The sequence below is a fragment of the Gallus gallus genome, chromosome Z, assembly GCF_016699485.2.
Source record: "Gallus gallus isolate bGalGal1 chromosome Z, bGalGal1.mat.broiler.GRCg7b, whole genome shotgun sequence".
NCBI classification, from domain to species: Eukaryota; Metazoa; Chordata; class Aves; order Galliformes; family Phasianidae; genus Gallus; species Gallus gallus.
The window spans coordinates 70,895,500-70,907,830 of NC_052572.1; the positions used below are offsets into that span (position 1 = coordinate 70,895,500).

Sequence of the window (12,331 nt, forward strand, 5' to 3'; positions counted from 1 at the left end):
ATTACACGATTTTTTTCTGTGACTTGGAGTCTCAACACCCATTCTGAAGAGACAGCGAGAGCACACGGAGAACGAAAACAACTTCAAGCTTTGCCTCAGAGAGAGAGCAGTTCCCAGAGAGGAGCTTGTACAGGATGACAGACCAGCAGATAGGCAAAGAATTACCTCCTGGGCTTCCAGATTCCCCCTCCCTGTTCAGGCCCTCCTGCATAGCAACCCCAGGAGTCCATATGGAGCCTGCCAGAGGGAAGGAGGCTGCAGTCAGACTTTGGTCAGCAAAAACTTTGCTGCTTTCGTAAGAAATAGATGTATATTTCTGAAGCAGTGAAACAAGCTTCGGTTATAACACTGTCAAGTTGCAAGAAAAAAAGAAAAGCCAGAACTAGTTCCCAGCTCTGATGTAGCCCCATCTCCGTGCAAAAGTTAAACTCATCCCCAGAAATACACATTCCTAGCTCACCACCCTGATCTCAAGGAGCAGCCATATGGTCTGGGCATGAAAAAGCAGCCTGTATGGCTCATAATGCATAACTATTCAGAGAGGTATATTTTGATTTGATGACTAGTGCAGTCTGCCCGTTCTCCTCTGTCTTTATAATTAAAGCATTATTTTAAACTACGTGGCATGAATTTGTTTTCCTGTGTCCTCGGTTCCTCCTTATAACTTTTCCCTCTTATAAATAAAATGTTTTTTGTTTTTTGTTTTTTTTTGCCTTCACAGCCATGAACTGAAACAATTCCTTTCACAGCCCTCCCTTCTCACTGCTTCTCCTCATACCCATGCGCATTAGAAGCTCATCCATCATTGTTTTCTTGAATTCAGCTTTTTAATCAGGTCTGTATGTATATTGGTTTGAGCATGTGGCAGTTTAATTACCCTCTTGAATACGTGAAACACATCTTTGTCATATCTACTTATATCTGAAGAGAGCCATCCTATAACACTAATTAAAGAGGGATGATGACAATTTTTCCATACTCAAATGATATCCCATCTGTCTAGTCATCCTCATGTTCACTCTCTGGATTAATTAAGGGTGGGGAAAGGTTGCTTCCCTGGAGTTTTGCTTAATGCAGAATGAAAAGTCCATTTTAATGAAGAAACATACAAAATCCCTTTCTTCTCTTCCCTGAATAAAACACATAACCAAGTAGAACTGAGTGCTTCATTTAGCTGTTGTCAGTCTAATCAATTCCTGATATATTCTATGGCATCAGAAGTCATATTTCTGCAACTGTTTCCTGAAGCTAACAGCTGGTATGTTGGGATACCCTACCCTATCAACAAATCACAGATACCAACTGTGCATTGGTATATGGACCCAGACTTAAAAACCAATTGTGTTGATCTGGTGAAAGAATAAAAGTACAGCTGCCCTTGAGCACTGTCTTTTATCAGCCTGGGAGTAGATTGCCTGTAGATACTTCCTTCAGGTATCTGAGTCATCTAGGTAGAAAATAGTGCCTCCTCATCTTGCCTTACCTGAAACGTTTTAGAGTATTTACTAGAGTTAATAATACCAGCTTTGCTTCTGCTTAGACCTTGCTGCATGTCTCCTGCTCACTTTGAAGCTGTTGCATGTCCAAGCTGATCTCGTGTAAGCCTAAAATAGATTTTTATCTAAACAGCCACTTCAAAAGCTGTTAACAAAGTGAAGGACTGAACTCCCCCCCCCCCCCCCCCCCCCCCCCCCCAGGAGTCAGAACCACGTGCAATCAGGCAGTAGGTGGATGGTGAACCTCAGCAGTTGAGTGTTGAACACCACTACCACACACAAGTCACACATGCTGGCCACCAACCACCAACACATGTTGAAAAGTGAAAAATTAGCTAGAAGAAGCTGTTTCAGCAAGGCCTGGACTTCCCTGCCTCTTGCTATGCAAGTGTTAGGATTGCTTTGGTCCACTCCTACTTTAAAATGGTTTCCACTTTGGCTGCAGGGACCATTCTGTCCACTTCTTCTCCCATCTGCCACAGATATTTCCCAGTTGCTGAGAACAGTGACACAATCTTTCTGCTGCTAAAGACTTTATTAGTTCCACTTTTATTTTGCTGGTTTTACCCAAGTAATACTGCAAATACACTGCAAATATTTCTGTAAATTAATTAATTTCATATAGTACAACTTCATAGTATTAATTTAGGGTCATCAATTGCTGAGAATCTATTTCAATCCCCTGGTTAGGCCAGGAGATAATAATAGCTATAAATTTGCATGAAAAAAGAGGCAGCTAACTATTGAAACTATTAAAATATATTTCTTTAATAGCCATCATTTTTCACTGTCGTTGTTCTCATATACTGTACAAACTCAGTATTCATTTCAATATTTTTTCCTGCTCAGTGTACATTGTCCTTTTTTTTTTTTTAATCTATTTGTCAAACTATATGGTAAGAAAAATGTGGGTTGTTATATATATATATAAAGATTATTGAAATATATTTTCTTACAGGAGTATTGAATCTCAACATTGTAAAGCCCTTAAACAAAATTTTTTTAGAAAGATAATAAATTCAAACCATACTAAATCAGAGCCACCCTGTGGCTAGAAATTTAAGGAGCAGCTGAGGGAGCTGGGATTGTCCAGTCTGAAGAAGAGGAGGTTCAGGAGAGACATCATCCCTCTCTACAACTCCCTGAAGGGAGGTTGTGGTGAGGTGGGGGTCAGCCTTCTTTCTCAGATGACAAGTGACGTGGCACAAGGGAACAGTCACAGGTTGTGCCAGGAGAGGTGTAGGTTGGGCTTAAGGAAGAATTTCTTTGTAGAAAATATGACCAGGTATTGAAAAAGGCTGCCCAGGGAGGTGGCAGAGTCACCATCACAGAATGGTATTTAAGAATCACGTGGATGCTTAGGGACGTGGTTTAGTGGCACTATTTGGCAGCTCGGGTTGATGATGAGACTTGGTGATCTTATGGATCTTTTCCAACTTAAATAATTCTATTTCAGCAGCTACAAGGATAGTGGTATTCTACATCCTGAAAATTTCATTTTCACTTTTTTTTTTTTTTTAAACAGCAAATAATTAACTACATTACCAAGCCATTACTATTGAGGCATTGAGATAAAAATAATAATAATAAATAATTTATGTTTTCCTGTTATTTACTCTGCATTTTTTGTCTCTATTTTATTTTCATTGTTACGTTTCACGTTTCTCTTATTATTTTCCCCATTAGAATCCAAAAATTAACAGTCTTCTCAACTCTCCTACCTAATTCATTATTTTGTCCTCATGTTCCCTCTGCAGCTTTCAAGAACACTTGGATGGATAGATGTTCATCTGGATGAAACTGCCCTGGAAGAAAAAAAGAGCGATTTCACTCCTGAATCAAAACTGTAACAAAGAAAAACAGTCACTTTTTAACTTCTATCGGCCAAGGGAAATACTCCAAGTACTTCAAATAACTCTTCCAGACATGCTTAAATCAGATAGCTTTTTTATATGCATAAAATTTTGTGCCACTTCTGCAGTAAATCTTAACTGCAATTTGAAGTGCTGTTTTTTCCCCACACAGCTCTGCAAATAATCAGCTTCTCATATTTTATTTTTCAGGCTTAAGTTGCACAATTAGATTCATTAAAGAAAAACACTATACACTCCTAAGTGTTTTGCACCTGGCTTACTGAGTGAGAATGCATTCTTTAAGACCTTAAAATGTTCTAGCAACAAGAGTACCAGAATTTTAACAAGAAATTGGTATTTGAATCCATAGAGAAATATTCTCCCCATTAGCACTGCGAAGAAATAAACTGATTTAATAATGGATCCCATTTCTAATGTTTTTCATTACCTCTGAGCCGGTTCTACAGCATGAATAGTTGAGTGGCAGCGCAAGGAATCCAAAGAGATAGGAAGAAAATATTTTTCTTAGTCCAGTACGGACACAAGAAAACAGGCCAGCACAGTAGTATGCAATTTCAAACTGTGAGGTCAGAATGGTTGCATACAGCGATTCTTCCTTACAAACAATGTGAATAAGAGTTTCAATATAATGATTTAAAAAAAAAAAAAAAAAAAAAAAAAGTTTAATCCCATCTGACTAAAAATGTAAAAGCAATCTGGTAGGAAAATAGAACATTGTTTTATTTTTTTAAATATAAATGTTTCTTGCAAGTTTGCAATTTTAAGACCCAGTTCTTCCCCTTTCCTCCCTCTCTACCAGTCTCCCTTACTGCTGATCATGTTCTTTGTCTGCTTGTTTTCAATGCCTTAGAAGCAATGTTCGCAAGTAACGTTCACAAGATTTTACCTATAAGCAGTGGTTGGGAAGTTACATTAAAACTTCATCTTTCACTTTGAGAGGAATAGTAACATTTTATCAATAGTCAGTACTGACAAAGAAATAATGAAAGGAGTGGTTTCACTGGAAAACTGTGTTTTTACTAGTCCATCATTATGAGCATTTCCACGAATTTAATAATAGCACCAATATCCAATATTCTGAACTTAATGTAATAAATGAAGGGTGATCACATTACTCAGTTTAAAAAATTGCTTTACATAATGTAATCACTTACTTGCTCTAATTTAATTTCACTTCACATCATTTAATAAACGGGTGCCGATCACTTGACATAATTGAATAAGTAGTTCAGCTCATTCTCTGTACTTCTTAGATCACAAAATGGGCCACTTTTTGTCATCTTCCAGGATGGCAATGCGAGGTTTAAGAGTTGAGTCTTATTTCTTCTGTCAGCTTCTTTATTATCCAGAGTATTTCCACTATGCAGGAAGGAACTTAGTCCAGCCACACAGGATGAATTTAAAAAAAAAAAAAAAAAAAAACTTAAAGGTTGAGAATCTAAATCCCAGAAGCTCTAGACACTCTTCTGTTTCCTGTGAAGTCAGTGATTATAGGTATCACAGTGCATTTCCCTATCTTCTCTCCAAAGTGAGGAAAGCATTTAGATGTCTCCTTTCAATACAGGAAGGCAGAAAACTATACTTCCTTATGTGTCCTGGGCTCTTGCCAGAATCCATTGGATTATGCGAAGGAAGTTTCTAGAAACATACCACAGCCCTCATATCACCTCGACCTTAACAGAAATTGAACGTCTCTGTGCAGCACAACAGAGCTCTGGATATATTTGAAGGGAGATAGACTTTCAGAAATAAATTATGAAAATCATTGAATCATAGAATGGCCTGGGTTGAAAAGGACTACAATGATCATCTGGTTTCAACCCCTCTGCTATGCACAGGGTCTCCAACCACCAGACCAGGCTGCCCAGAGCCATATCCAGCCTGGCCATGAATGCCACCAGGGATGGGGCGTCCACAACCTCCTTGGGCAAAAATACCTGGAGTTTGTGCAGGACTTTAACAAATGAGGTCCCAAACTAGTACCATGCTTTTGGGTGACCAGCTTGTGATCACACTGGAGGATGTGAAGATGGCAGGATGAAACTCTCGCAGACTAATAGCGTAGCAATATTATTCTGCAGTAAATTAAAGAATTCTACACATAAATGTAGGTTAGCAAGAAAATCTTATTTGTCCCTACACCACAGGCTATGTGAAGGTCTGGGGCCAGGTCTCATCTAGTATAAGGTGCTTCAGCTCTGCAAATATTAGGGAAGGTGTAGCACTTCTCTTCTTGAAGATGCTCCTTCCTACTCGTCTAGAAACAGCTATGCAAACGAGCCAAAGGAAGCAGATGGGAAACCTGTCCCAAAATATTAATATTTGGCAAGAGCTGCCACTTTCCCCACTGTGCACAATCTCAGGGTCACTTCTGCTACCCAGAAATCAGTTATGGTGTGAATCTAGTAAATACTAATCTCAGATTCTTGGTACCTGTTAATATATCTGAAATGGTGTTTTTGGTTTCCTTTATGCAAATCTCATGGACATTTCTAGAGCTACCCACTTGAAGCTTCTTTAATTATAAAGGGTTTTTGTTTTTGTTTTTTAAGAAATTGTGATTTAAATTAGCTAGTTTCAGCTTTTTCATCCAATCCTGTTCTATGTAAGACACAAAAGCACTCTGAAGTATATTCATTACAATTATTTGCCTATTGCTATAAGCTGAACGCCAGTCTTTGACTTATTGTCATATAAGGCTCCACAATAGAATCTGCAAGCAATCTGTAAATATGCATACCTATACACATAAATTACGTATTGTATATTCAAGTATTCTCTCTGAAACACACAGGTAGTTTGAGAAAATATTTTCTCTAGGGATACATACATAACAGTGACAAAAGCTGAAAGGAATACATGAATGGGTTGATTTAAAGATTTCTTACAGCCCCCTAGGTTCTCTCTTCAGCTACAGCCTCCTGCCTTCATCTTTCACACCTTAAGCACAAGATTGATCTTTCTTTCTCAAACCAGCAGTATAATTTCCCCCCCAAAAAAACAACTTACTATTCACTTAGCTTTAGTGGCAATACTCTAGTGGCAATAAGAATGCACACTGTGTTGATTTGTTTAGCCTGCACAAACTTCTCTTCCAGCATCCCCACGTGGATTTAGTGCTGACTTTACACGAATTTCATGCCAGGTGAGCTCAACCATTTTCCTGCAGTTTAAGGTGTGAAACTGCAGATATGTTCACTCTTCATTACAGAGCTAACTGCTGTGGTTGTGGTTTAACTCCAGCAGGCAGCTCAATAGCACTCAGCTGCTCAGTGAGTCCCTGCAGCAAGATGGAAGAGAGAATCAGAAAGGTAAAAGCGCAAGAACTTGGGCTGAGATAAAGACAGTTTAATATGTAATAAATAAATGCACAAGCAAGTGATAAAAAACACAATTGCTCTCCACCAGTGGTCCAGTGCCCAGCCAGTCCCCAGACATCAGCAACCCTGGCTACCCCACATTTTATCATGGAGCATGACACCATATGGAATGGGACATCCCTTTGGTCACTTTGGGTCAGCTGTCCTAGCTGCACTCCCTTTCAGCTCCTTGTGTACTCTCAGCCTCCTCACTGAACCAGAAGCTGAAAAGGGCTTGATGCTGTGAGCAGTGCTCTGTAGCAGCCAAGCCACAGATGTATTATCAATGCTGTTTTTATCACTAACTAAAACCACAGCACCACTAAGGCTACTAGAAAGAGAATTAACTCTATAGCAGACAAACCCAGTAGAGATGTTCATCAGAGCAACACTGAACTGATTAAACCCACCATAAGAGATTACTGAGCTCTTCAGTAAAACTACATGTCCAGGTAGAAAACTAGGTTATGTTTCCATGGTGTGTTACTGCATACAGCAGGCAGCAACAGAAAGCTTAATTTCTTGAAGACAGTTATTTTCAAAAAAAAAAAAAACTAATTTCTGACACCTGAAAATTTCAACAACAAATGACAGAAAGTCTTTCATCTTCAACACTTCAGTCATCAACTAAATGTCAACTAAATGTGTTGGCTCTCAGAAAAGTGCTTGGAAAATGTTCCCCTGCTTTGAAAGAGCCATTTGGCTCAAGGGACGATCACAGACAATAGGATTTCTTCCTGGTGTTTGAAGTAGCAGCTGCCAGATATTGGCAAAAGTCTTACTGTTGATGTTGCTCTAAAGAAAATTCCTCATTTGGGGAAAAGAGCACGCTTAGCTGTTGCACATAATCTTTTAGCTAATGGAAATCGTTCAACTTGACTTCTTAAAAAAAAAAATATATATATATATATAGCATAACACTACAACTTCTTGGTTCATGGGTAAAACCAAAAAAACAAGAAAAATCTTCCTCGATTATAAAACCTATATTTTCTATGGGTTTTTTGTTGTTGTTTGTTTTAAAAGAAAATAATAAAGCATTTTAACAACAGGTCTGGAAGGTTGGTGAGCCTTGAATCTTCAGTCAACTCCTAGCAAAACACAGAGCTTTACATTTTATGTCACAAATGAGGAGTGTAAGTTGAAAGTGAAAGGTAATGACTAGATCATAGAATCAAGAGCTCTGGAAGGAACCTCTAAAGGTCCTCTGATTTAACTCCCCTGCAATGAACAGGGACACCCACAGCTTGATCAGGTGCTCAAGCCCAATCCAGCCTGACTTTGAATGCCCTCAGGGACAGGGGCAGCCACTGCCTCTCTGGGCAACCTGTGCCAGTTCACTGCATGAGGGCCACCTTGTAATTCCAGAAGCTGGACTGTGTGGAAGAAAAAAAAAACTGTGTGGGAAGGGGAAATATCTTCTGGGAAAAAAAGAAAAAGAAAGAAGGAAAAATAGAAAAAGGCAGGAAGACCAACAGACTGATGGAAAGACAAAGAAACACTATAATTTCAACCTGCTCACCATCTGTACAGATGAAGGAGTCAGAAAGCCACAATCAGTTTCAGAACAGACATGTTATGAAGCTGCAACCAGCTCTCTCTGCCAAGTCCAGTGTTTCAGTCCAGCAGAGGCATACTGGAAAAAGGGCATTGAAGGTCTGGAGTGGTGACTTTTACATATAAGCATTAATTTTGCTTTTTGGACTACTATCTTTTAAGAAGACAGACATCACAGTGAAATCATCGATTCACACATGGAATATATCTGTTTCAGTGTATCTGTAAAGAGAGTAATCACAGGACATATTTCCAGCTTTGCACTGAGCATCGTTTTCTTTCCTTCGAGCCCAGAGCAATACAATTTCTGGAAATACAAAATGTAAATCACTTGCTGACTGCTTGTACAGCTGCTCATCTGTGCAGATTATAAAAAACACTGAAGATTCTTCCAGAATGAAGCATATGTGTATATTGCACTGGTACCCAGGGACTTACGCATCTCACATCACGAAAGTCATTGCTTAAAAGGTCATCTTTTAAAAGAAGTCACTCCTATACAGAAGCAATTATTCAGAATGAATATTCAAAATCAACATAAATAGGACATTACTGCTTTTTATAGTTCTGTCCAATGACTCCCCACAAACAATCATCTTCATACTACGTCTGTCTCATGCATCTTCATACACTGCCTTTTGTTTGTACCAGTTTTAAGATCAACAAATGTGATTGTTCTGAGGGACACACAGTAACATGGGATAAGACTAGGGATGTCTAGCAGACAGGAAAATAAAATTAATAAAATTAAATAAAGTCCTTTCTTATGGTTAACTCCCACAGATTTTCTTTTTTAATTATCACATTCTTAAGTGCAGTAAGAACTGAAGGAGAAATGAATGACCCAGCCTTTCAGCATAGTGGAAAGGAGGCAAGGACAGCTACATTAGAAATCCTCTTTAACCACGTTGAAATTGCCCATATTTTTCACTAGCAAGTGGAAAAGCAGTGTTTCCATTCTTTGAGCTCAGAACCTGGTAAGGGACAAGAAGTGACCCAAGAAGAAAAATATTCCCCTTAAATAAGGTAGTAGTAAGAGAGTACCACATTCACTCTACTCTTCCACCATGCTTTTCTCGACAAACTCAGTTTCTTCCTATCCCTATCACTGTCATTTTCATTGTCTCTGTAGTGGTATAGCAATAATCTTGCATCAAAAAGCATTCATGTGCCAGGGTACCCCAAAGCCATAAAAACCCAGTTACAGGAAGAAATCATTTCACTGCCCCATGCATCCAACATTAAGCAAAATAAAAAAGATGGTTCCTTCTCTGTTACTCAAAGACACAGCTGTTCACTTCTTTTGCTTTAGAAGATTCCTTTCTGTGAAGATTTGCTCACTGCTAATTAAGTAATTACTTCCTTCATTTACATCAAGCTTGTTTGTTTCTTATATGAAGCCCCACAGTATATTTCAACATTTATTTTCCACATAGTGCATACAGACATAGCCTCTGATTTTTTTTCCCCACACATGCAAGTTATTGTCTTGTGATCTGGAGTCTGAAATTTGTTATAAAATACCTGCCATTTTTTACAGTATTTAAAAGTGATAATGATTTAGCTGACCACTACTGAAAGCACAAAGGGAGTGCACAAAGCAGTGACTTCCAGGAGTCAAAGGCTTTCCTGGTCCTCAGCCTTATTAGGGCTTGGGAGTTACTCACCTACAGCAACAGATGCAGCTGGTGCTGCCTCCATTTGCCATCCCAGCCAGTCAAGAGGCTGATAGCATTTCTTGGATATGCATGTACAAGCACACACAACCAAACAGTCCAGCACCGCTAGTGCAGAGCCTTTGCATGCACCTCTCTAAGCACCAGCATCACTCAAACAGGAGAGAACACAGACAGCCCCCACACAGTGGCACTTGTCCCTTTCATCACAAGCAGAACAGATAAATATATGAAAAAAAAAAAAATAGCCAAGATGAGGTTTAGGTAAGAAGGTAAGACAGACTCACATACCTAAATGAAAAAGCAACCTATTGTTCCTGTCAGTCAAGCGTGTGTAAGGCCTCCTCATAATTTCTTACAGAGGAGAATTGACTCATTCCTCTCTTTAACACAAAATAAACACAAACATTCTTTTTTCTCTTCATTAATTTCAACATGTGAGCTCAGCTCCTGAGCTGCTATGGAGATAGTAGGAAAAAATACAACAGGAGACATAGTTATTTATTTTGCAGCCATCAACTGTATCTTCTCTATTTAGGTTGTACCCTCATACCACTTCAGGATACACTATTTTTTCTGAAAGTTAGTATTTAAGCTTTAAGAAATACCAAAGGATTAGCTGCACCTTTGCAAGTGGAAAAATCTGCTTTTTAATTGCACTTCAAAAAAATCGCACCCAGTAAGACTTATTCCAAACTTCAGGTTATGACTTTACAACATTCTCCTACATCCCCAAGGAAACAATGCCTCTTCCTAATGATCGCCCACTTACAGCAGCTTCAGCACATACTGGCATTCCCTCACACTTCCTGCTGGGATTTCCAGCAATGAAGCTTTTCAGATGTTGAACAGGAGCTGTGGGGTGAAGACCGATCTAGCATTGCAACATTAAAGAAAAACAAAAAACAAAAAAACATCAGTGATCAATTGGTTTGATTTATATGCAGATATACATCATAAAAGTTTTCTTTCAATGCAGTCACAACACAAAGAGAGATTCAAGGACAGCAATGCTGCCAGTTCCTGTTGACCTATGAGAAGGCAGATGATTCCAGAAATCGTAAGTCATAGAAAGGCTGATGGCTCATGAGGATGCCATTGCTTGCTCCAGCCAACAGCTCTAGGACACTGAGCATAACGCAGCAGGAAAACAAGAACTTCATTCCATAGTGCAACTGGTCTTGCAGTTTCCTTAGGCAGCCCTCCTGGAAAAGCTGATCCAGCTGGTTTAAGTCACCCCTACAGTCAGCATATTTTTTACAACAGCTTCTAGGAACACGAGATTTTTCAGATAGAGAATGCCAAGAAGCAGCTGGTCCCTTTAGCCAGTCTGTATAGTTTTGGAGTCCACAGCACTGAAGCTTCTTCTGAAGCATATCCACAGTCCCACTCCCACGAGCCAGGGAACGTGTGCCATTGTATTGATTGAAGACCTGTCCCATTGTGCTCTTCAGCTCAGCTGCCATCCAAATAGAGTACAACTGCGTCAAAACTGCTAAAGACACTTGGAGACAAAGAAGAACTAGCAGCAGGTGCATGAGAGTCCCTTGGTGGTAACGGGAGTTCCTTACAGAAACAGAAATAGCCAAAATACCAGTGGGTAGCAGAACTAATGCAGCTACAACAGCAAGCCAGCCAGGGAGAGGAAAGAAAGACTCCTGAAACAAATAATGATAGTTCTTGCACAACAGGATCACAAAGCATCCACCAAAGGTCAGAACTGTTGCACTTGCCCAGAAGATAACACCAACGAACAGCAGTAGAAAGCGAGCAAAATTCCTGAGCCAAGAGTCCTCATAGACCCACAGAAACATACGTGCACTCCTTACTCTCCACATCTTGCTCAGACCTAGCAGCCTATCCCTCACCACCACCATTTGAAAGGCCTCCACCTCACTTCAGCAGGTGCCTCAGATGACATCTCCACCCGAAAACAGCTTGCAAGGGAGCAGAGCTGATAGGCTCCCTTGGTGCAAAGGTTAAGTTCTGAAGCAGCTATCTACGTGTTATTACTTGTTCAGCATAGTCTGTAGATACCGGGAGGGACTGTACCTAGCTTGCTGTTAAGAGGACATTTACTCTGCTGTTATTGGATGCAATTTCACCTGAAGGGGAAGCGTGGTTGGAAAAGAGCTGAACTTTTTGTTTTACTAAATTTGTGTGTTAAACATCTGAAAATAGGTAAACAATCAAGGCTGTGGCCAGTTGTGCTGGGTCAGATCACTTAGACTACCCAAGTGATAGAGGGGATTCAACTGTAAATCCTACAGCAGTAGCCAAAATGGCAACAAATATGCAAGTCAGAGTCATTAAGGAAATAATTATTTAAGCAGAGCTATTCAATCAAGGATCTCTGTAGGTAACACGTA

General features: G+C 39.6%; 1 protein-coding gene across 1 annotated transcript; it reads right to left on the minus strand.

The window, feature by feature from the left end:
• Window positions 1-10,880: 10,880 nt before the first annotated feature.
• LOC101748661 (tetraspanin-3-like) lies at window positions 10,881-11,813 on the minus strand. The gene has a single exon (XM_004949604.5). It carries the CDS (start codon window positions 11,798-11,800, stop codon window positions 10,994-10,996), a length of 807 nt encoding a protein of 268 aa, XP_004949661.4. The 5' UTR covers window positions 11,801-11,813; the 3' UTR covers window positions 10,881-10,993.
• Window positions 11,814-12,331: the final 518 nt, after the last annotated feature.

Coding starts and splice junctions, on each gene's coding strand:
- LOC101748661 (XM_004949604.5), bottom strand. CDS start 11,800: ATGTGGAGAGTAAGGAGTGCACGTATGTTTCTGTGGGTCTATGAGGAC.